The sequence below is a fragment of the Neopsephotus bourkii genome, unplaced genomic scaffold (genome assembly GCF_033783945.1).
Source record: "Neopsephotus bourkii isolate Nb327-2 ecotype Australia unplaced genomic scaffold, CSIRO-AGI_Nbou_v1 NB_947, whole genome shotgun sequence".
Taxonomy (NCBI): domain Eukaryota; kingdom Metazoa; phylum Chordata; class Aves; order Psittaciformes; family Psittacidae; genus Neopsephotus; species Neopsephotus bourkii.
Genome location: NW_026901441.1, coordinates 1,904,389 through 1,929,786, shown reverse-complemented (window position 1 = coordinate 1,929,786; position 25,398 = coordinate 1,904,389). Strand labels below are relative to the sequence as shown.

Here is a 25,398-nt window from a genome sequence, read left to right as displayed (position 1 = left end):
CTTATGGCTAAGGAAAGTGAGTTTTGCTTTGGACCACTCTTGAGGAGTAACCACAAATAACATCATCAAGGTGCTCTGACCTTATTTTCTAGCTGCTCTTAAGTGAGCACTTCAGACTGCTAGATAACTGCCAGTTTAAATTCATCTATGAAACTAAACAACAAAGACAATAATATTCACCAGGAGTGCATACAATAACAGGAACGGTCTGCCAAGACTTGGGGGAAAGAAGTGGACTTCCAGGTCCAATTCTTGCACTCAGGACCCTCCATGCTGGTTATGCTTACTTTGGAGTACAGCACATACAATTGCAGCATTAAATTATTGCTGTTGCTCAGGACTGACATTTAGCCGCTGACTTGTACAGAGTTATTAGATAATGCTCACTCATTTTATACATAAAAGTATCATTTGGAAATAAGTTTTGGGAGAGGATTCTTCCAGGCCAAGAGGTTGTTTGGGTTTTTTGGTTTTGATTTTTTTTGTTGTTGTTGTTGTTTTGTTTGTTGTGTTTTCTTTTTTCTGTGTGGGGGGGTGGGGTTGGAGGAAGGTTGGTTTGTTTGTTTGGTTTGGGGGTTTTTTTGTTTGTTTGGTGGGGCCTGGGGGGTTTTTTGTTGGTTTTTTTAAGTCACCAAGAGCTGAGAAAGCTTAACATAGGATGTTTCATTCCTATGTGAACTGATAAAGACTGTAACTCAGAAGAAAAATCATAGAGACAGAGACAGTGGAAGAAAATGTACAACACAGCCAAACATAGAAGATACGTGCTAGCTGTAGTTGAGGAAAGAGACTTTATATGATGACTTGAACGTTTGAAACTGTTAGATGTAAAAAATGTTGCTGGATATCTGTGTTTACTCAAAAAGGAGCACAGACTTTGAAATTATTTCCTAGTTTTATAGGAAAGTTACTTTTCTTCTCACAGGACTTTCTTTAAATTTAGAAAGCGTTAAATGATTGTGTTACTGTTACTATGTGGAGACAGATATGCTATGCTACCAGGAAATTACATAAGCTTAAGATTTGTTTGTTGTGAAACATTAAAAAAGCACTTTGTGATTCAAGGTAGCTGATATGATTTCACAGAAGGGAAAGTCATGATTCATGAACTGATTAGAGTTCTTGAAAGACTGAAGAGTCATAACACAGCCTTGCTTCCTTGCTCTCCTGAAGGATCAGTTAGCACAGCTAATATGAACCCATGTTATGGCTAAGATTAAAGTTTTTACAGTATGTTAACTTTTTTTTAATCACTATTATATGTCATCTCTTTAAAGAGCTTACGTTGAATTTATTTTGCTCTCATGCACAAGTGAATGTGTATTTCTATCCAGCTGACGGCCCTGCCTGAGAAGGGGGAGTTAGACCAGAAGACCTCCAGAGGGCCTTTCCAACCTCAACCATTATAAGGTTCTGGGATTCCATTGTAGAATATCCTGTTAACATATTTTCTTCCTTAAAAATACACATTCCCATAGTCTAGGTACTTAGTTACGTTGTCAACCAAGTAATTTATAGGGTAAAAGCAAATTTCTCAAAATGCTGATTTTGTCATAGGAAAGTGAGGGACCAAAGTGTTTCCTTTCTAAAACTTTCAAAATATTCCTTGCATCTCATTGCATCCTTAAAGATTACAATTTTACAAAATATTTGTGATATCAGTGATATTTTCTTTACTGTCGTAACTCTTCCACATTTGTCTACTAGCCTGAGGTTTGTAGTAGGTTAATACATGCTGTTCTTAGAATTTTCATCAGCAGTAGAGATTTCAGTCTTGGCCTTATTGTTGCAAAATAAGATCGTTGTTCATTCTAGTTCTGTTACTTACACATAAAATTGCACAGATGATTCCACCTCAAGTTATAATCGAAGCATTGTTTTAATGCAAAGTTTTTGAACCATGGAGCCTTTGCTGTTTTGAGAAAAGTTTGTAAATTCCCAATATATCAAGTTCCCTTTTTTGGATATAAGGCATCTGGCCTGCTTCCCCAGCCTGAGAATATCTCCCATTAATATCCAGTGTTCTTTCAAGTGGTGTTTGATGGGTTCTTTTGATGTGAAGCTTAGGGAGAATCTGAATAAAATGTTTATTGACTTATCCAAAGGTACCATTGCTTGTAACCTTCTTTCAGCACCTCTGTTTTGGGCCTAATGCAGGACGACATCTCTCTTTAACAGCTTCTTTTGGTTTCTGTCCTAGCCCTTTAAAGGGAATACCTGCCCATTACCCAGCAGTATCTGATAGTGACAGGGTTAGCAAGTCACAGGTTCTTGGCCCATCTTTTTAAACATAGTTATGACTCAGCAGATACTAATGCAATGTTGATATTTTTAAGCTTGATACATTTTAACCCTATTTAATCTCTAACATAAAAAAATCTCATAATTACAGAAAGTGTGAGAGATGCAGGCTAAACTGTATGTACATTTTTTTAAACTTGACTTTAATTAGATAACTCAGAAATGAGTCCTGAGATTTTAGAAGTGATAATTTCCTGTTTCTGAAAGTGCTATTAAGTCTTCCAATGTGATGCAAATGATTTTTTTTGAGAATTAATTTTCCATATTCATTCACTTAGAATGAACGAATGTTAACATTTTTTACAAAATGTAAAGAGTGCATTATTTACCTAATAATCCTTCAAATTAGAAGCAGAACACCAGGCTTAAATATTCATAGACTAGTCATTCTGCATGTAGTGCGTGTTAAAGCAAAAGCATGTTCTCTCTCTGTAGTTTTGGTCTTGCAGCTGACAGAGCTACTTATTTCAGGTCAGACCCTGGTATCTGGTATCCTTAACCTTCTTTCCTACTCCAGTCTCTTCAGTTGGTAATTTAATCTTCACCACTTACACCTTCTTTTTTGGGGGGAGATCAGCTGGAACCAAGATGAGTAGATGTATCCATCTATAACAGTGTTGTAAGCTGGCTGTGAAAACCTTCAAGAACAGATGGATACTTAGGTTTCTTCTAAGTATAGGCCAAGAGAAAAGAAATGTCATTCCCAATTGTCTCCCTCCATTCCAAAGTATGGAGTGCATTGCCTGTCTTCAGATCTAATGGTCTCCAGTAGACAACTCCTCTGTTGTAGTCTGCTTTTCTTTTTTTTTTCTTTTCCAGACAACAGCAGCCACTGAGTTCTACAAATAGTTAATTCTGTACCGTAGATCTTGCTTCAGGGTAGGAAGCCTGTAAAAATGAATGCAGAGCAATTTTTGCTGTCAGTTGACTTTCAGGGGTTATGGTAATTATTTTTTTCTCTAACATCTTCAGAGGGTTCCTTGATCAGCTGAATGACTCCATTCCACTGCAGATAATAAAGTAAGAATTTAATATCTCAATGACTTCAGAGTGCCAGACTAATAACTAGACCTGCTGTCTTTGTTCCATTTCTGGCAGCATACTAGGACTGCATAAGTTATAGAGCTGCTCATAAAATGTCTAAATAAAGACACAGTTAGATGTTAAAAGAAGTATGTAAAATTCCTTTAAAAGTATTTAAGTTCACATCCTCTTTCTTTGATTGTTGCCATACTTGAAAAAAGAGTACCGCAAAAAGAGTTGGATTTTAGGACATTTAGCACAGCAAAATGTCCTTGAGAAGTTATGTAAAAACACCAAAATTCTTGAATGACTTGAAGAAAACTTAAATCTCTGCCATTCTTTTAAGCACAGCTTAGCTTGACATTTTGAACAAAAACCATATCTTAGGAGACAATCACAAACCCACTGAAAAAATGGGCAGATCATCACACTTCTCCCTGTTCTGCAATTAATCTCTAAAAATAAAGTTTTGTTGAATTTTTGTAAATACCTTCTAAGAAATGTGTCAGACCCTGAAGAAGTTTCTTTGTAGAGGCAATCCATTTACTAATGTGGCTCTGAGTAAGGAAAAGCACTGAAGATTTCTGGGATGTTCATGCTGGAGAACAAGACCATATTTGCACGGGTGCAGGGGTATTGCATTCCCTACAGTGAATCACAGGAGTAGAAACCTGTTAGAAAAATAGGCATGAGGAATGTGCATGTGTGTGATATTCTACATTTAGCTTTGGAAAGAAAAGGAGAGAGGTAGATATCTAGGAAGAGCAAGCTTTGTGGCAGGAGATGATGAGAGTTCAGAAGAGATGTTTTTCTTTTGAGTTATTTTTATATTTTCAGTGCTGTTATGATGCTTGTACTGGGAAGTGCTCTTCCTGGCATTTTTTAAGTTTTGTTACATAAGCAGATCTAACATCCAGGTTATGTGGAGAAATGCTTAGTGAAAGGGCACTTGATATGAGAAACATCACTGTATTCACAAGAATCTTAAACCAGTAGTCTGAATGGGACTTCTTATTGTAACGTCCATGTGAGGACAGGGAGATGGAACTGAAGGTGTATCTACCATAGAGGGGTTACCTGAAAATATACACGGGAAGCTACTGAAAATATATATGAGAAGAATCAGATTAAAAACAAAAACAACAAAAAAAAAAAAAACAAAAAACCACTTGAACAACAAAGGCTGGGTTTGGTCACTTTCTGCCAGTAGTGTTAGAAAATCTCAGCATGTTTCTCAGTGATGCCAACACATGGAAAACCAATCTGGTGTGTGCAGCACGAGGCAGAGAGACATCAGAAAGTGTTGTGCAATTGCATGATTAGGAGGAAGCAGATGCAGAGAAAATGTTTTTCCCCTTTTGTGAAAGAGCTACAGTTCCAAATTTTTCTTACCTGTGTTCTCCTCTGTTCCCTGTTTCCCAGACACAGAGCTCAGTATGTTTGCTTTTGCTCTAGTCATCTCATAAGGAAGAGAAACAGTCTGAATGCAAGAGCTGTGTTTAGTGTGAGACCTGAGTGAATCAAATAGGTTGACTTCAGTCTTTCTCAATCGCAGGTAGCCATGCATTAGATGCTGAGCTCAAAAGTGCCTGTATATTGCAAAAGCCACCCAAATTTTTCTAGAACGCTATACATTTCCTTTACTTGATTAGCACATAAAAAAGCAGCTTAATGTAGTATACCCATTGGCTGGATCCACTCTGTTGCACTGTATTTTCTTGAGTATGTGCCAGTGCAGGTGCTGGGGGGTCCTCTGGAATATGAGATTACTTTGAGTAAAATTTTAGCTTGCTGAACTAGTCACACTCTGGCTTTCTCCTCTTTCCTGAGACATCTGCCTTCACATTGTTCTTTGATGGTATGACTGTCGTTCTTTTCCACCCTGTGTGCCTCTACGTGGAAAGATGCTTACTACTGATTAGAGCAGCTTAATCTACTGCACAGCATTCAGGGTAAGGTGTGATATTTTGAAAAGGGAAACATGATGTTTGAATGTAGTATTTTATAATGTGATACTCTTGATAGTTTCTGAACCCCTTTTGTAATTTTTGTTAAGTTTTTTTTTATTGTAAAATATGTTTTTTATACCAAAGGGGAGAGAGTGTGAATGGCTGTGGGCAAATCACATGTTCTTGCTTTTGGGAGCCTTTGGTCTTTGGTCTAGACTAGGTTTATTTTTCTTTTCCACATACAAGGAAAATTCACTGATCACTCTGAGATCTATTTGGTTCATTGAAAAACAAAATACCCAAGCTAGTAAGGCAAGTGTATAATTGTATCAGAAGTGCTCAAAGCTGCCTTCCACATGATAAGACTCCAAAAGCCTGAATGTTGACCTGAATTGTCCCAAGACTTTGTCAGACTGAAGAATTCTTAGGAAAATGACAGTAAAAGTTGTTGCTTTTCCAATGTCCATTACTGTTATGTTATTACTTTTACGTCTGTTGTCCTTATTGCTGCTGGCTGATTTTTTTTCCCAGGAAAGTTAAAATGCGCAGAATAATCCAGACATGGAAAGGACATAGTTTTACTAGCTTAAACTCTTTAAAATTAATGGAAGAGTTCATTAGGGCCAGGAGTTCACCAATAATTTGTGTAAATAGGGATATACAATACTCCTAGAACCCCTAGGGGAAAAATACTATGTACAAGCATAACAGTTTTGGTATTTCCATTTCTCTTTCAAACCACTCTATTTAAAAATACCCTTTATAGTTCTGATAGCAATAACATTACCTTTCACACAAAACAAAATAATTCTAAACCACCTGTATATTGAAAGTGACAGCTAATTCGTACCTGTTCAACAAATGAAAGCAGAGACGTGCTGAAGTATATGAAATATTGGGTAAATCCCTTTTCTCAGTGCTGAAATAATTTGCAGCTTTGCTGTCAGTGGTACATTTTCTGAGTGGGTTAAGCTCCCCCTAAGTAATTAATAACTCTTAAGCTGTCTGAATAGTTTCCCTCAAGTTGCATCATATAATGTGTCATATGAAAACAACTTGAGGCCTAATGTAATATGAAACTGTATAGTACATCTTAATGTGATTTGAGGAAGATGGATGGGAAGGAAATTATTTCTTATTTTGAGTAGCAAACAGCTGTTATTTTATTTGAAAAGAATTTAAAATACCCATTCTAGGCAAAGATTGGTAAATTGTTATAGTTATTTCCTCTTCTCCCACTGTACTAATCAGGTTACGAAAAAAAACAACAAACCAAGAAACAAAACAACAACATAAAAAGTATCTTAATTTAACGTAGAAATACTGAGAATAATGTGGAGATTTTTTTTTGTATTTGCTGACCTGAGCTTTGCCTTTTTTTCCATAACGGATCTCCATTTAGATCCCCTAGTAAACAGAGACACTGAAACCTTAACCTTTTTGTGTCAGTATAGTCCTTAAGTACCCACCATATGAAAGTTGTTTAACTTCTTGAGCTCTGGTCACCAAATTATTGTAACATTGTCATGTTACAAGTGACATATACCAGGTAATGGTATATGTCAGCTGGAAAAGATATGTCTTGCCATAAACTCTAAACATTTCTCACTTCGCTCTCAGGAAATGTAAGTTGGCTCATCTTTCTCTTCTTGGAAGGTATTCAGCAAGCTGGAGGCTTCATTGATACTTGTAAATACGGAAGTTTATCATATGCTGTAGTGTATTCTCATTTGATATGGAACAATTAGAGTTCATAAGATTTAAAAATAGCTGCTGCTTTTCCATTAGTGCTTTCTTTAAAAATAAAACCAAAAGGTAAATAAAGGATTGCCTTACTAAATTTGATATGGGTAACTTGATGCCGCTTTACAAAGATAGAACTAAACCTGTTTATAGCACACTGAATACAGTCAATTCATTCATAATCACTTCTTTTAGCACTAGGAGAACCAGCTAGTATCTGCATTTCAGAAATTTTCAGAACTTTTGAAGAAACAAATGAATAAGCAAACATTTTGCCAAAAATCAGCCTATACTTGATTATTACAAGCAGTGGGAGATATGCACGGAACCAGTTGTCAAGTTCATGCGAAATTCCTGTAACTGCTTTTCTAGTAACCTCGTAATATACAGCCTATGGTGTTTCTGGGGCACAGAACCTGTTCTTAGGAAAAAATTATGTCTATATTTAATGAAGTAAAAGAGGAAGAGGAAAATATAACAAAGCCTTTGCAACTCTGAGCATACTTATGCTTTGATAGAGTGGCACATAGCTGTAGCGGGAATATAAGTGCATATCAACATTCTGGATGCATCTGCCTGATGGTGTGTAACGTCAAGAGATATCTGAATGTCTGGATTTGTAACACATATATGTATGATCTAAAACCTTGTATTGTTAAGGATTTTCCTGCTTGTTATCATTGGTCTCCTCAATCTGCCAGCTTGTAAGCAGATTGTTATTTATTTATTTTACAGTCCCTCTGTAATTTACAGTACACCTCAATCCAGCAGGCTAGGGTGGTGTAAATTCAAGCCTGTGTGTACAGTCATGTGCTTCAATTCCTGCTATTGTTTTCAGCAGTTTCCACCAAGGGTGTGATTCACTTCTGTGCACTTCAGTGTGAACACTGCTCTCTGTTCATCCACTTTAATTTTTTTATTATATACTACTGGAAACAGAGGGAGAAAATCAAACTAAATTTCACCTAAAGTATAATTTAGTCAGACTTTGTCCACCTGCTTCTCAGGGTATGAGTCAAATGGCCCACTCTCAAGCACCACCTAATTCCTCATGGCACCTAAAATGAATAATTTTGGACAACAGACTTCCTCTGGCATCTGGGCATTAGTTCCAGGGAAGCTTGGAAGCACCATGGCTTAAGCAGCTAGGCATGTAACTCCCACCCAAGTTTCATTGTAACTCAAAGACGTAGAGGTGTGCCTGAAGCTGCCTATTTTCCCAGAGGTGCCTAAGCCATTGACTGTGCTTAAATCACATTTTGTAAGCTTGGACGGCATTGAATTCAATGCAAACACAGCAGTCATGAGCATTTCCTGTGTGGAAGAGGGAGAAAGGACCTTTTCAATAGCCTTAAAAAGGTTAGAGCAGTCATCCAGGGCAGATGTCTGGTTTGGATTGTCCTAAGCTAAGGAAGCTCAACACGAATAGAACTTGACTGATGTCCCGCTGATGAGGGTATTTCCAGGAAGAGGAAAATCTCAGACTGATGTTTTTACTCCCAGGTCTAATTATGCCTTTTGGTACAAGCACTTCTGTCCAAAATCACAAGCATGAGCTGATTCAGAGATCAGGTGCCACAGATAGCCTTGATTTGCTTGTCTGTTCTAACTTGTAAGCTCTTTCTTGTCATCTTTATAAATTAATTTTCACCCTTACTAATTGATATTCATATTTCTGTAATGTTAGGGCTTTCTTGAGACCTCTCATCTCTCTTACGGCTTTCTGGCTGATACCACGATGTACTACCCTGAGTTAATGTTCTCTATATTTGCGCTTTACATCTGTAGACTTTGAGGTTAACTTGGTACAAGTTTCCTTCATCCTTATTCTCTCTCCTTTTTGTATTGTTTTTTCTTTTCCTTGTGCCATGGACAGGGTAAATATCCTGTGTGATGAAAGTACATGTTGAGCTTGTGAGGAAGTATCTGTTGAGCTGTGGACATGTGGAACAACTTGCTTTTGTACTTCTCATTACCATTTAATGCAACTTCCTTACTGTTTTTACCCTGCATATGTTGCCTTATTAGTTTTCTCATTTATTTTTAAATGTTGGTAGATGTGATCAGTAGAAACGGTATATTAAGTATTTGAAGAACTTCTGAACTTCAGATTCAGTATTCTGCAAAACTTTGTTTTGGCTTTTCTCGTGTTCCAATATGAACCTTAATGTTCACATTCTGTTCTGTCTTCCCCTTTCCCCTGACCCCAAATGTTCTTATATATTTATTAACATACATACATACTTTGCCTGCTTCAGAGGAGTTTTTAATTGACGTTTGTGGAGTAGAAGATGCCATGGTAGGTAATACTGAAATTTTAGCATGGTATCTTACTGATCATCTGTACATTTCAGTGCTAGGTGGATGCTTTTTATTCTATAGCATTCACTTGAAGCCATTCAGAGAGCAAGAGCATAGAGGAAATTGTGTATAATAATAGATGGTATGATATTTTTCAGACCATCTCATCCTTTCGCTTTTTTCCTTTCAGCACTCACCATCTGACTGGAAGGGTTGAATGTTAAGTGTATACTTTAAAGTATCTTCTAATGACTTTTTTGTCACCAAGGAATGTTCGTATACTTACACAATGAGAACTTCTCTTAGGATAAAGATGTTTCTGTTATGTCTTTAGTATACAGTAATTGTATACCAAATTTGTGCTGTTCGTTGTCCAGACACGGGAACAAGTTTTCCAGAGGATTGTGGAATAATCTCCATTCTTGGAGACTTTTAATATTCAACTGGACAAGATTTATAGTAACCTGATATGATTTTCAGGTTGCTCCTGCTTTAAGCAGGGTGTGAGATCCATTGACCTCGAGAGGTACCTTCCTACCGAAGTTATTTTGTGAATCTAACTGAATTCATCCTTGGTCCTATTTTACTTAAATCTTACCTCTTTAGCTAACTTTGCTGAAATCAGTGTAATGGCCTTAGGATTTTATTTGACCTTCTCTGATTTTCTTTTTTCTCTTAATACAGTTTTCTCTATCAGCTTGAACGTAAGGGAAGAACTAGAGTTTGCTAGAGTGAACTCCTGCCCATTTCCATAATGCTGGCCCGTACCCATACCTCTTGTCCTGTTTCCCAAATTGTTTGATAAACAGTTAAGGAAGATAATTTAATATCACGTGCATTCACAGGCATTTTTATTTTTTTGAGAAAATTCTGAAAGAAACACTGAAAATTTTAGATGAATCCTGTCATTCATTCAGATAGCTCTTAAAGTGTCAGGGAGGCTTACAGAAATAAAACCACAGTGGTGGGGGGAAAAAAAGCAGTGAGTGCTCCATATTTACTAGAATACCTACTGTGAACAAAAACGACTTATGTTTGTTTTGCTGACTTATTGTACCAATCATGGTTCCCTGTCCTTTCATTTGATGAAGTCCTCTGCTCATTTTCCTTCCACAGTTTTTTGCCCTTTGTCCATTAGTGTAAATTCCCCCGTGTCTCCAAATATGGGACGTAGCTGGGAAAGTTAATTGATTTTGGAGAGCTAATAAGATGCTCCCAAAGCCAGGGGAGAGATACAGTGTCTAGGTTTCAGCTGTAAACATGAGATACCCTTTCTCTAACTTGTCTGAGATGCTGTAAACCACAGTGCTGATCCCATGTTCAGATAGTTTACTTTTCTGCAAAAGTGCACTCATATATTACTGATGCCTAATGGAAGTATTTTCTTTATAGATCATAAAATATATTCTTCATGCTGTAATTAAAATACAGAGTAATATGAAATCTAGATCGAAGTCCTGTAAAGCCTACTCACTTTTGCCTTGTTTTTTGACATCAAAACATATATAGCTGTACACAGAGCATATTAGTCCACTAACAATGTGGGAGAGCAGCCAATTTGGTCCTGGAATATAACAGGAATCAGCTGTGGGAAATAAGCCAAAGGAGTGTGATTCCCACATAAGGGACTTAAATAGGTGTTAGTCTACAAAGAAGGTCTTTGGCACGATTTAGAACAGTCTTCTCTACAGAGAAGGCATTTTTCCTGAGATCCTCCATTAATAAAAGTGCACCGATTTCCAGGAGGGTTATGGGATTATTGTCTTGTCAACTGGTGCTTTCCTCCTTTTCTTCTTTTCTTTCACTTTTTTATTTTCTTTTTTTTTTTAATAAAGGCATTATAGCACATTATTGTGTAATTATAATCCCATTGTAGCTTTTTAGAACCAAACCATTTACTTCACATGATCATGGGAAGAAAAATGGAAGGTGTTTTTCTTCTGCATGAGGCCCTCAGATTTCCTCTCCTCTGATCCAGGGAATGAATACCTTTTGAAATGTGACTATCTGAGGACTCCTGAGAGTTTTCAGTAAACAGCAACGTTAATGCTTTAGCTACCCATGTTGTGTTGTATTTGCATCTCTGGTTTTCATTTATCTCCCCTCTGTCTTAGAAAAATAATAATGTGAAATGCAGGATCTTCAAAAGAAAAAAGTTGCTTGCACCATCCTAATTTTTTTAATACATAATTAATGTATATTTATTGATTTCCAAAGTCTGTAGAGTTGAGTTACAGACTAATTTCACTTCTGAAATACAAACTTTTCAAATATCTTGTAGAAGTGGTGTTGTACTGCACTCTGTGACACAGGTAGGAAGTCCGACTTGTTTTAGAGGCATTGACGTTTTTTAGGTAAGAAAGGAATAATGGAATCCAACAAGAACAAGTAATTCATTCAGAAATGCATTCCCTATATTTGGTCAAGTCTGCTCAAGTCCAGCTGTCCTGATACTCAAGATGTTGGAGTGGAGGTCACTGAACCAAACCTTATGCTCAAAGCAGGACCTGAAAGTTAGAGCAGGTTATTAGTAGCCTGCTCCAGCTGTGTTTTTAAAGTCTCTAAGGATGGGGATTATTCCACAAATCCTCCGGGAAACTTCTTCCAGTATCCCAAGAAATAAATTGGGAAAAGCAGTATTTTAAAATATGTTTGTGTGTGGCATTCACATTGCAGCAGTTCTTTTAAGATGCCTATTTATAGTAGTCACAGATGTTAAAAAAGTTAGAACAAAAAATTCATCAGCAAAATCTTCAGCCGTTTATTCTTATAGACAAACTGAGTTGTACTTCTGAGAAGAGATGCTTCTGAATGCTGAAGCCCCTCAATTTTTATGAATGTGAATGAACATTTGATTCCTTGTTTTCACCAGGTATTATTTCCGCACATTCATTTTAAGCAGCCTTTGGGTGTAGAATTACAAGAAATCTTTTTTTTTCCTCCCTCCTTTTGTAGGCAAGTATTTCCAAATGGGCTTCCTGAAGAATACTCTCTAGTTGCTATGTTCCGTGTACGGCGAAATACCAAGAAGGAACGTTGGTATATATGGCAAGTTTTAAATCAGTATGACACACCTGAGGTTAGAGTTATCTTTGGTTTATTTTTTTTCATTAACTTTCTTTTTTGTTCCCATGTAAAATGGCAATTATAACTTAGAAACTTGGATGTTTCACCATTGGGTTTAGCTATGGTTTATATAGAATAGTCAGACTGCTCTGAAATAGTTGATCATTTATCATAGGAATGGCAAATAGGTAACAAAATGCATCAAGACTGCAAACTAAGGATAATAGGCATGCTATGATTTGTAGCTAGTATGTATTTACAAAGCTAAATGGTAGAATGCTTCAAAACATAGTTCTTGCCCAGTCTATATAGTTGGAAGTATTTTTATTATACACTGTTTATGTATGTGTTTGAGTCTTAAATCGTAACTTTTAAACGACCACTTCTTTTCTTTTATTTTCTTTTCAGATCTCTGTCCTTCTGGATGGTACAAAAAAGGTTGTGGAGTATATGACCAAATCTGCTCAGGGAAATATACTGCACTACACTTTTAAGAGTCGAGAAATTTATCCATTGTTTGATCGGCAGTGGCATAAACTTGGTATTAGCGTCCAGTCAAGGATCATTTCCCTCTATTTGGATTGTAATTTAATTGAGAGAAAGCAGACTGATGAAAAATTCACCATTGACTTGCAGGGAAGGACTCTGATTGCTTCTCGTGCTGCAGATGATAAGCCTGTAGATGTGAGTAGTGAAAGGAAAACAAGATAACTTGATACCATGTTTTAGCCATGCATCTGTTACCATGTTTTAGCCATGCTTCTGTTAACACATTTATAAAGAATTATGTAGATAAAAGATTCAAAATTTGCTATTAATTTTGAGTGTGTATTTTTGAAGTCCTTAAGTCTTATTCTTTAAACAATATTCAGTGTTGTAGCATTTGCTAAGGCAAACCTATTACCGAAGTAACTAAAAAACCTCAGTCCTGGTTTCAGGAGTCTGTGTTTCTGTATTTGCTTTGGAGTAAGAGCCACATAATTACTGTAGGCATATTATTCCTACATTTAGAAATAATTTTAAGTGGTAATATTTTTTTCTTTCAATTTTTATGAGATTATTTAGAATTCTGTGTCAGTTATCTGTTAGACTTGCTTTGTCTTTGGTAAAGGGGAGACACAAAAATATTAAGGATTACCTCTCTATCAAGATTGTAGCACATTCCAGGGTAATTCAGCTATGCAGGAATAGGGGCACATTGTTCATAGTTGTCAATCCTTCCTCATAATGGGAGGGATTTAGGAAGTGGATGGAGGCATGTTTCTTGCAGCCATTGGTACAAAAATCACCTAAGGCAACACCGTAATATTGTGGGTGGTGGTGTGTGTCCCAGAGATGTTCTCCTCTGTTTTCTTCTGCAGAGAGCTCACAGCAATTAATTCGAAAGCTCCAGGAAATGTCAGTTTGTTTTAAGTATGCTAACATCCAGCTACTATGTTGAAAGCATCTGGCTCAGAGTTTATAGTGACCATCTGAAAGCTTCAGCGGTATTACATACACTAGAGTTCCAAATGAAAATGGCACATTGTAACTGCAAGCTAGCATTGTGGGAGAAATCAGTTCTGTGAGGCATGGAACATTTTGCTTTGGACTCAGAGCTTTTATTTCATGGGTCCAAGCTTATGATTTATTTTGTTTTCTAAGATTGAGTTCAACTTTATTTGAAATGCATGTACCATCTCCTCCTTTCCAAGCAGCATGTAGGAGGAGAAGCAGATTTTTTTTTTTTATCTTGTGGTGGTTGCATGGCAAAGGCTGGATGATTCTGAGTGGAAGTTGTCCATTGGGATTTCCACATTTGCAGGAACACATTACGGGTACAAAGCTGATGAAGGCTCCTGTACTAAGTCACTCTTCTCAAAACCAAGCGCAATGGAGAGAAACAAAGAATGCAAACCAGCTGCAGAAAGAGGCATAGGAGGCCAAGATTATCTAGTTAAAATTAGATGCCATTCATCTTCACAGTCTACCCCAAATCTCTGAAACAGAAGCTTTATGTACAGAATTTGTGATTTTTGCTTGTCAGGTGATTTAGTGATAAGGTTCAGGCAAATGTTTTGTCCAAAGTGATAGAAGATGGACATGAGATAGAGCTTATCAAACCTTTACTCTAGTTCACTAAAGGAGAAAATTACCTTCCTGAGAAGGCTTGTGGAGGATGTCTAGAGGACTCAAATGCTTGTGTAGCATAGCAAGAGCTGTACAGAGTGATGCAACTTAATGAATATAAATTAAATCTAAAATGTGATTTATATCAAAGTAACAGACTGCATAATTTGTCCTTAAGTGAGGAGGTGTGTACTTTTAATGGAATTGTCTCTTTTACTTCATTTCAGAAATTTGCAGTGTTTCAGAGAGAAGGTTTACTGTGCCAAGATAAGAAAATGCATACTGTAACTCATGATTTTTACATCTCATATTAATCTGTTTTGTATCTCTTAATAGATTGAACTTCACCACTTAACAATCTATTGTGATCCAAAATTTGCAGCAGAAGATACGTGTTGTGAAATATCTGCCGAACTGGTAAGTTAAAATGCAAATATTTATACAACGGAATTGCTTCGTTGTTCCTTACTAAAGTATTGTAAAGACATTTCAATAGAAGTATTAGATTAATTGCCTTTTAGAAATTAATCCTGTATCTTGAGTAACAGTACATTGTTTCTTGCTGCCTAACTAAATGGCGCAGTGGAACTTCAGTAAAAGGCACTAGGTACTGCTAGTGCTTTTTAATTATTGTTTGATATGTAATTAGTAACTGAAGAAGTCTCAGATAATACGAAACAAATCACTGTGATGACCTGAGGATGGCTTCAAATAACAGAGGCCATTTCAGTAACAGTTGCATCTAGTGAAGCATTACAGATGGTAAACAAAGCCCATGAAAGTGTCTCCGTGACTGTGGAAAAGAAGAAAAATATGAAGGTGTTGAGGGTGTGTCACTTATTTCCGTACTCTAATGTGGATAAATGGGTGGTTTGTAATTGGCAAATACTTTATTCTCTATAACACACATGCTGAGATGTATATATTGTTTAACATAAAGAAAAACATTGATTTATTTTGAAGGGTTTACTTTTCCCTTTTGTTTTGATAGGCAGAATCGATGTAAATTGGGTGGCACTCGAACGACAGAAATGCTTGAAGTTGCGGATGTAATTGTTCTGCTAAACCAAGTCTATTTAGAGGGAAAAAACCCAAACAAACTAACAAACACAACTTCCAAAAGAAAACATGTTGAAATATTGGTCTGCTCATTATGAATAGCCTGTAAAAGCAGGCTCCTCTGACATATTAAGCAGTACCATCACCACCCAGCCTGCAGTCAGCAAAAAAACACAAACAGAGAATGCAGAAGGACTGATTCCATTTACAAAGAGATGGGAGAAAAAGGGCACCAGCAATGGAGGTAGAAAGCTGCCCAAAAAGAGAGGAGCAGAAGGCTTTGTGGGAACTGACAGCTGATAGGTGCTCAGAAGCATAGAGGAGGCTGGATCTAATTTATCAAGAGAAATTTGGCTTGAAAGAATACTTTATTGTTCAAAAACATTTCAAAATAGTTTCCTTATTCTAAGTGCAAGGTTCCTCTTGTATGTATAACCTCATGGATAGGTAAAATGATGGATTTTGTTCTGTAGGTCCTGCTTTATGCGTCAAAATACAATTTATTTAGCAGTTATGACAAAATATCAAAAACTAGAACCAAAGCAAGCCCTTATTAAATATGAACACAAAAAGGTTCATAAGTTTTGTTAATAGCATTTAAAACATTCATTCAGCTATGTCGCTAAGAGCACCATTGGCTTCATTTGTATGTCTTCTGTTGAAGATGTAAAAAATGGTGGGCTAATTGTTAATGACTTTCATATTGAAACCACCATTACATTTTCTGATTTATTTTTTCCTTACTTCCTTACCAGTTGTAAAGGCCACATTTTTTCTAATTTAAAGGAAATAATTTATCCTTGAATACAAATTTCTACATTAAGATGTAAATCCTGTTGGAATTTCTTTGACAGAAGGTTCACAGCAGACCTCATTACATCTTGAGAGCTGAAGTTTATCAAGTTCTGTTGACTTGTCCTGTAGTATATCATCAGGTTGGCTCAGCTCTTATGAGTTAAAGACAGGTGCATATTGGCTTCAGGGCTTTTTGTGTGTTTCCAAACTGTTCATGCCTGAAGTATCTCATTATGAAAAAATTACAGAATTTTCCCTCACACACACTTTGCCATTTTACATTTTGGGGTAGGAGGTGGAGGATGGGATGAAACTGATATGTATGGTTCATTTTTTTTTCTCCATGGGGATATTCTACTTCATTACTTCTAATATGGGGAGATTTCATTTTCCCAGAAACTGTCCAGGCTCTTTTGGAAGAAAAGTATGATAGTCAGGTTAGTTTTACCTGGCACTGATTTTAGTACAGAAGAATCACCATGTCTAGACTTTATTTTACTACAGCTTTTTCCTCTGTTTGGCAATGGCTGTGGCTTTTCTGTAATATGGTGTGTACAGGAGTATTAAACCAGAAAGTAACTTAAAAATAGAGCTCAGGTGGTATTTCTGTATTAACCAAAGAGCACAAAAAAAAAAACAGAAAAATCTTCTTTTTATTTTAGTGCTCACATGAGGAGAGACTTCTTGCTACAACTTCATCACCAGTGACTGTTCATGCCAGCAAAATATACATGCTTCCAGGAATACAGCAGGAATCGAGAGAGAGATGCCACTGCTTTCCAAATAAAGTAAGAGGAAATCTTTATTTCCAAATAAAGTTTTCCCATTGCTTTTTAGTGCATCATGCTGTTTAATCCTGATAGGTATTAAAAAAAAATATTTGTTTTGATTTTGCAGCTATGAAAAATACTTTACAGGTTTGTAGGGTTGTAATGTACTTATGCCGTATTCCCCAGATAGAAACAGTACATTGTAGATTTACATGTACGAATACACACCCAAAAAAAGATCCATGGTAAAAATTAGAATTATATTCAGGCACTATATTTAGTGTAAATGTTTTTACTTGAGAATAAATTATTTCCTATGTAATGCTTTCCTTTTTTTAAGATCCTTCTCCTGAGCTATATTTATTCTGAGTCATTTGCTTTGTTAGGCTTTTGTGATAAAGAGAAGGAAACCAAACCAAATTTTGCATCTTCTGCTTTGTTGATTTTTTTTTTTTGTATTTCTTTTCAAATCAGGGAGAAGCAGGATTGCCAGGAGTAGCTGGTTTGCCAGGCAACAAAGGAGATAAAGGTGAAAAGGTAAAATATCAGTTGAAGTCTTTCTTTCAAGTCTTTATCTTTGGCTTATCCTTCTTAAATAGAAAGCATGGATTTTGTTATTCCCTAAAAGAATATCCCTGTACACAGGCTAAATTCTGTATCAGTCCGTCTCTGGTTTTGCATATGGGCTTTCTGCTGGGCAGCCTACATCTAGTCTCACTTTGGGGTCCCCTCATCGACTCCATGGAACACAGTATACCGGCCTCTGAAGCACGCATCTACCCAACCCTGTTAGCATGTCCTGTTATCTTTTCCCCTTATCAAAACCAGAGAAGTTGTGTATGTCATCTGTGATAAGGATATTCCCATATTATGTGTGGATGTCAGTGCTGCTGGACAGAATCCTGTGTGGTGGATTTATCCTTGCAGTCGTTAACAGGAGGATTTGAATTCACTCATCTGGCTTCAGCGCTGTGTATTCTTTGATACGACTCTTAACTGAAACTCTTAATTGTGACGAGAGAGTGACCTGACTTTTAAATGTAGAGAGGAGAAGATAAACCAGTGATACGCAGCTCAAGCCACATCAAGGCTGTGTCCCAGCACTGCCAGGTCAGCACCCAGCCAGCGGCTTCTACTAGGCAATACTTCCTGGGCTATGTACTCCCTGCTTCTCCCCCAGTGCCTGGGAAACTGTGGAGTAGTGCCACCTTTGGGATGAGTTTTCTTTCTCACTCTTGGCAAACTCTCTGAATTGAATTTATTGTATTCATCAACTAAAAGTTCCTAATGATTTTTTTGCCCCATGTCTGAATACTCCTACCACCATTTTATAACCATGAGAACTGCTTGCCTGTCTGCATATCTATTTTTTTAAAATTTTAGCTGACAAAATTTCTTACAGGGACTGCCTCTGACATTAATCATTCAGATGACAGATCTCATATAAAGGATGAATTCTCTACATCACCTCTTTCATCTTCCACTTGATCACTTACAGAAACCTTGCCAGTACACTGTCTGCTGGGAACAGCTCTTTTTAGAGTGCACTGTTGCTTCTTTCTTGATAATACGACACGTTTCTTTTACCTGTACATTGTGGATGATAGTTATGGCACACATAACTATGCAGAGATGAAAACTAATGAAAACTTACTTAATCAAATCTTACAAAACCCAAACTGATGTTGGTTAAAAAGTGTTTTGACAGCTGATGTAGGTCACTCTCTCATCTAATACATCCCCACTGTAGGCAAGAGCAATGTTGTAATGCAATACTCTAGCAGTGTGTGCTCTAGGCCATGTTAATGTGATTCTTTCTGTTTATTAAGTGCATTTGCTTTTATCTTAGTATTAAAATCGTTATCTATACCTGGTTAGTACAGAACCCTCCTGAGAATGTTTTCCTACTCCCAAAATCCCTTGTGGACTGTTTTCTAGATTAAATATCGTATCAAGTTAATCCCACTCCATATCACAAAGTACATATATTTTAAACAGATTTGCAATTTAAGAGACAAAAGAATACTTTAAATAAAATACTTTCTCAGTTCTGGGAGGCGAGGGGTGTTATATGAGAAAGGACTGTAATTTCTTAAATAATTATCACTTTGTCATTCTCTCTATCACTGCATTTGGCTTTAGGGTATCTCTGCTAAGCATGACTAATAGCAATGTGTGGTATAGGAATCAAGGTACTGTGTATTTTGTCTGCTGCTAGCATATAATTTCTAGTTCTGGGACAGGTGTGTTGAGTGAAGTCTATAGGGTGCCAAGAGGTAAAGATCAAGTGCTTTTGAAACTCCCTGAATCATTAAAGTAAAAAAATGATCACAAGTGTACTAGTGTAGGTGATCTCAGATGTGCAAAACTGTTTCCACTTCAGAGAAAAGGATGATTGGCATCACTGGAAGGAAGCATGTTTGCTGTCTGCAATCTCTTTTTTAAGAATTTAGTTTGGCTTTATGGAAAATTGATAGAAGCAATTTTTTTCTATCTTTTTTTTTTTTCATCCTGCAGAATTTCCACCCAGTCTGCTTATGAGCCTTCCAAAATATTGTTAAAAATACAGGAGCCATCCTATTGCTTGCAAGAAATCACTTCCTGGAAAATGTGCTATGTCTTAAATATTTTATTCTATTAGTATCTTGTACTCGGTTGAAAAGGATTTTCATTGATATTCTTGGTAGTAAATCCTAACAGGAGGCTTAACAGCTCATGGTATTACTTTTGTATGTGGTTACGCTGAGTGTGCTTCATAACCTATAAATGCCAGCACTTGAATTGCTAGTGTTCACCAGCTTATGAGTTTTTTCATCTGACAGCATATATTTCTGTTTGCTTTGGTAGTTCCAAGCTAATGTGATCCTGCATTCCCATTCTTGCTAATTTATTTACATGAATTTATTAAGCTCAACTGCAGTGTGTGTTGGGAGTTAGAATACACTTGTTCGGGTGTAAAAGAGATTTATTAAGGGGAAGATAGAGGCTGAAAGGTCAGGAGTCTTGTTTTTTCCATCTCATTTCTATACTTTTGACATCTATTATGTAAGATAGAGAAAGGGATACTTTTTCACTTTTGTGAAGGACTTTGAGATCTGCAGAAGCAGACGAAATGCTATGAAACAAAGCAAAAGGGGGGGCAAAAAAAACCCTTAAAAATGCAAATGTTAATACTGTTATAGGATGTACAACATACAGCATATGATCTCTAAACTCACTGAATAGAGTCATAGAATAGTTAGGGTTGGAAACAACATTAAGACCATCTAGTTCCAATCCTCCTGCCATGGGCAGGGACACCTCACACTAAACCATCTCACACAGGCTCTGTCCAACCTGGCCTTGAACACCGCCAGGGATGGAGCATTCACAACCCCCCTGGGCAACCTATTCCAGTGCCTCACCAGCCTTACAGTAAAGAATTTATTCCCTATATCCAATCTAAACTTCCCCTGTTTAAGTTTTAACCCATTACTGCTTGTCCTATCACTACAGTCCTTAATGAATAGTCCATCCCCAGCATCCCTGTAGGCCCTCTTCAGATACTGGAAGGCTGCTATGAGGTCTCCAAGCAGCCTTCTCTTCTCTAAGCTTAGATGAAATAAAAGCATGAAAAACTAGAACCTTTAAGGCTGTGGCTATTAAAGTCACAATTACAAGATAGAAACATAATTTTATGATCTAATTTGCAGTGGAAAATAATTGTCTTCAAGGTGGGGAGTCTATCTGCAGTTAGTGGAAAAGAAGTGTAAACATACCTTGGTTAATTGGGTAGGAAGTCATATATGTTAAAGGCTTCCTGGCATGTAGCAGGCTGTGTAATTTTAGACTACACAGTATACAAAAAACCACTGCTGAATGGAACAAAGTGGTTCTGGTCTATTAAAATACTGGCAAGTGGCATAAGGGAACAGAGTGTGCAGAGATAAGAGAGTCACTCTGCGGGTGATTAGATAGGGTAACCAGGGGCCAGTCCTGCTGCTTTATCTCGCATAATGCCAGTGAGTTCAGGCTGTTTGTGCACACACAGGATTTCATTCTACTTTTCTGACAGAATTAAGGACCATTCCCGTGTTTGAATAAAAAGGACACAGGAGATGGCTCTTACACTCCTCTAGAACATCATTGTGTCTGAGTGGTTTAGACTTATGGCTAGAATAGTACTCTGCACCCAGGAGTTCATTTTGATTGATTTACTTAGCTCATGTGTTATGGCTCTGTTTGCTAGAGAATGTTGTCTTCATGGCGCAACTAGACAAACCTAATGTTTTGTTTTTAAAGGAAGACTATAATATGGTTTCAGTGCTTTCACCTCTAATGTCCACGCAATTTTGATTTTAAAATATAAAATTTATTAATTTTAAATGTATAAAATCAATTTTAAAAATAAAAGGTATAAATTTAAAATTTATACTTGACATTATTAAGCAAAATTCTATGTTTGATCTTCTCTTCATCAGTTTCTAAGACTCATGGTCTAGTTTGCAGGTGCTGGTGTCTTCCATACCTCTCCAGATCAGTCAGTCATGTCTCTTGAAACTGAATTTTTTTCATAGATTGTTTACATTTGGTTTCTCTGAGGGGATAAAAGGGAGGGAGAGAGGAGCTGAGTTCAGAGAGCGTCTTTTAAAAATTACTGAGACAAAACAAACCTGTATTATATGTTGAGCTTTCTCAGTATAAAACACACTCAGCACGGTGAAAATGGACCCACTTGGCTTAACTCTGTTGTCACAGTGAATTCCCTTAAAATCAGCGGACCTGCTTTCTATGGAAATGTGCATGTGTAAATATTTGTCACATGAGGATCTTAACTGACATTACAGGTGTTTTAAAATGTATTTATTTTGTCTGATTTTATTGTTAACATGTAAGGCATCCTCCTCGACAGTGGTTTTATTACTAAACATGACAAAAGCAGGGTAGCAGAATAGAGGATGTTTTTCTATTGAATCAGATATGACCTGAGTAGTTGTTAACCTCAGAAGTCTTTAGAACTTCTAACTGAATGAGTTGTTTTGTAGGGTGAAATGGGAGCAAAAGGACAGGACGGTGTTGCTGGTCTTCCTGGCGAAAAGGTATGTTCGCATATTGGTATGTATACTGATTCATGGGAAGTGTTCATTAAGTCAGTGGCTTATCTGTAATTGTGAACAGAAATGGGAAGATAGAGCACTTCTGTTAGAACATGAAGTTCCCTTACCTGAAGTGCCATGGTTTTGTAACACACTGAAAATCTGCTAAGACAAGTAATATTGTCTACAGATGTCCTTGCTTTATGTTGGGTTTGGGTTTTTTTGTTTGTTTTCAGGAAGGAATGGGAGGGGGTGGATATACAGAACCAAAGGAAGCTACTTGTTCCACTGTGCAGTTTGTGGTCTGTAAACTTAGAAAAGGCTCATGCTCTTAACAGTCCGCTTGGTAGAGCTTGGAGGTAAACACCATTGGACGGTAAGCAAAGACATGAGAATAGCAATGGCTATGAAAGCATGTGTATTCAATACCTGTGTATTCAAGATGATAAGTTTCACTTCCTTTTGGAATACAGTGTTTAAATTAAGGCAGTTGTGCCTGTTTATTGAGTTCAGAGTTAGCTGCCTGTAATAGAGGTGGTCTACTAGCCTAATACCAGCCATCTTCCATATAATAGACAGCCCTTATAACATTGAGGAAACTGTGTTGCTAGTTTCTAATCATTTGATCTCTTGTGACTTTTCTTCTGTTCCATAGTAACAGTTGAAATAATATTAGATTTTCTGTTTAGACATGGAAGTCAGTTGATACATAAATGGAATCTCTCCAGATGCCTGTGTTAGTGCTCATGACTAATATATTTATTTATTTATTCAGTTTTTTTACTGTCAGGATTTTAGTCCTCAACCCCCAATTCTGGTTCTTTTTCATTGTGTGCTTCAAGTTTCTGCTCTTTCAGTGCCGAAAACAAGTAAGCCTTTTAAAAGCAGCTGTTGCTGTGAGGGGCTCTGCGTTTCAGTATTGCACTTTATTGGTTGATATGCTCCTTTCATGCATATGCAACATACATATGGGTTGGTTTATTTTGTAATTACCCAGATTTCTAAATACTAAAAGAAGTAGAGTTTCACTTCAACTGTCATGTTTAAAATCTGTAATTAACAAGATATGAAACTGTCTTTTACTCAAATTGTGTTTTGTTAAAATAGGAGTTAGATGTATAAAAGTACCAGAGAGTTGAGTTAAAATAAAATTTGAGAGCAGGCTGCAAAGATGTACAAAGGACTCTGCAGTGTTGAGGTACTGAGTCGTAGACTGGTATGTAAAACTCAGAGAAAGTAATACTAAAGAGCAAATGAAGAAGAAAAACAAAGCAAACTTTACATATTTCATGTCAGATGGGACTAGCTATTACCTGGAATTACAGATCAATGAAAATCTATGTTAACTGTTAAGTACTAGTCAAATAAAAGTAATTTAGGAATGATTAGAAAGAGAATAGGGAGCAAAGCAAAAGCATCTTAATGTCATATAATGAAACCATATTGGGCTGCATCTTGAATGATGCATAAGGTTCTGGTTCCCACATCTCTAGGAGATCAAAACTACTGGAAAAGATCCAGAGGTGACAAGAGTGACAAAGAGCATTGGGCATCTTCCAGTTAAGGTGGACTTCGACTTGATTCTCAGACACAGCTGATGTGAAATATGACCTGTTCTGTGCTCTGTACAATCATGAACAAAAGAGAAAAGACTAATAGGAATCTATTTATTTATTTTACTCTCCTTTTCAGTGTATGAACTGGGGCACCAAACCTGTCTGATAGCAAGTTCATAAAGGTTAGAAAGGGTTCGTTCCTCCTGTTTTATGACTACAGTTTGAACACTCTGCCAGAGGGTTTGATCAGTCTGAAAATTTATTAGAAAGTTGATAGAAGAAAAACCCATGGAGTGTGTCAGACAGACACTGCTGCTTGTCTGAAAGTTCTTGAGCTCCAAGACACTGAAGTCTGGGAAACCCACTGGAGAAGTCTTTATGGTTGCCCTGTGGTTATACTTTTCTGTAGGCATCTGTTGTTGCTACAACTGTAGTCATATACTTGACTGGAGAAACTGTCAATTTGATCCAAACAGACAGCTTTTACTTTCTTGTGCTCCCATATGTGAATTAGTGGAAGGAGTTATTGTAAAACATTGTAAATCGAATGAGATTGATCTAGAATGAAGCTTTGTTTTCCCTTGTCTCTTTCTGTAGCTCTTTCTCTGATGTTACCATTCTTTAAAGTTACTAAGCTAAACTGTATTTCCAGTGCAAGTTATTACAGTTTCCATGGTTAATACTGTTTGGGTTTTTTTGCTTAGTGCCTTGCAGATTCACTGTCAGACCAAATCCCAAAGCTTCTGTTAGTTTATGTAAGGCTCAACAGTCAGATCATATTTAATATCAAGGCACTGTAATTTTCCTGAAGATCATAACTCTTTTAATTCAGACTACATAAAAGCCATGCTATTGTTGCAAATTTAAAATAAACTACTGTGGAATCTGAAACTGGCAAACCCAAAAGCTGCTTAGAAAAAAAAAAAAAAAAAAAAAGAAAAGGCAATATTTTGGATAGGCATAGCTAGATGGAGAAACTGAGATCCAGCCACCCAGCTTCTGCTAGCCAGAGTTGTCGTGTCTGTGCAGAGTAGTACAGTGCCGTGTGGAATTACTAGCTCCTTTCTGGAGGTAGAATCACTTTTGTTTTCCTTGTGTTGTGAATGGTGTTAACATGTTCTGTCTCTCAGTTGATGCATCAAGAGCTGTGTAAACTTTTGTGCGTCTGTTATTTTTGTGCTCCTTTTTCTGGGAGGTTCTGGATGATAACAACGTACATAGATTCTATGACAACTGAATAAAACAAAAGAATAAGAATGCTTCAAGCACTTTTATATACAAAGGCGTAGCCTACTTTTCAGGAAGTTGAGGTACAGACTGTGCTATTCTGGGAGAGCATTATCTGGAATTACTGATGTTTGTTTATCCTCTTAAACCCTTCAGTACCCATTATTGTTTGTTGGAGATGTTATATTTGTTTGACTGATATGGCTATTTTTATGTTTTTCTTCACTGTGTTTGTCTGAGCTTTGTGCAGATCTGCCCCCTGAGTCACTAGTTAGAAACAGGAAAAAGAAAAAAGAAACAATACAATTATTTGTTATGTAGATGCAGTTTGAGGCTTCAGAGAGCAGAGGTATTCTTTCTGATTCACCCAAAACCTGTCCACTGCAATATTCCATTGTTAACACTTATTTCCTTGTGGAAAGGT

General features: G+C 36.9%; 1 protein-coding gene across 11 annotated transcripts in view; it reads left to right on the top strand.

Moving 5' to 3' along the window:
• COL19A1 (collagen type XIX alpha 1 chain) overlaps positions 1 to 25,398 on the top strand; it is a 184,504-nt gene that overhangs the window by 21,318 nt on the left and 137,788 nt on the right. For 10 of the 11 annotated variants that reach the window (XM_061358584.1, XM_061358576.1, XM_061358581.1 and 7 more), the window contains 6 exons: positions 12,273 to 12,396; positions 12,792 to 13,067; positions 14,829 to 14,909; positions 17,009 to 17,134; positions 17,591 to 17,653; positions 22,141 to 22,194. In XM_061358584.1, the coding sequence (XP_061214568.1) occupies positions 12,273 to 12,396; positions 12,792 to 13,067; positions 14,829 to 14,909; positions 17,009 to 17,134; positions 17,591 to 17,653; positions 22,141 to 22,194 (724 nt within the window). The remainder of the gene's footprint in view (positions 1 to 12,272; positions 12,397 to 12,791; positions 13,068 to 14,828; positions 14,910 to 17,008; positions 17,135 to 17,590; positions 17,654 to 22,140; positions 22,195 to 25,398) is intronic. The other variant, XM_061358582.1, reaches the window with a different exon arrangement.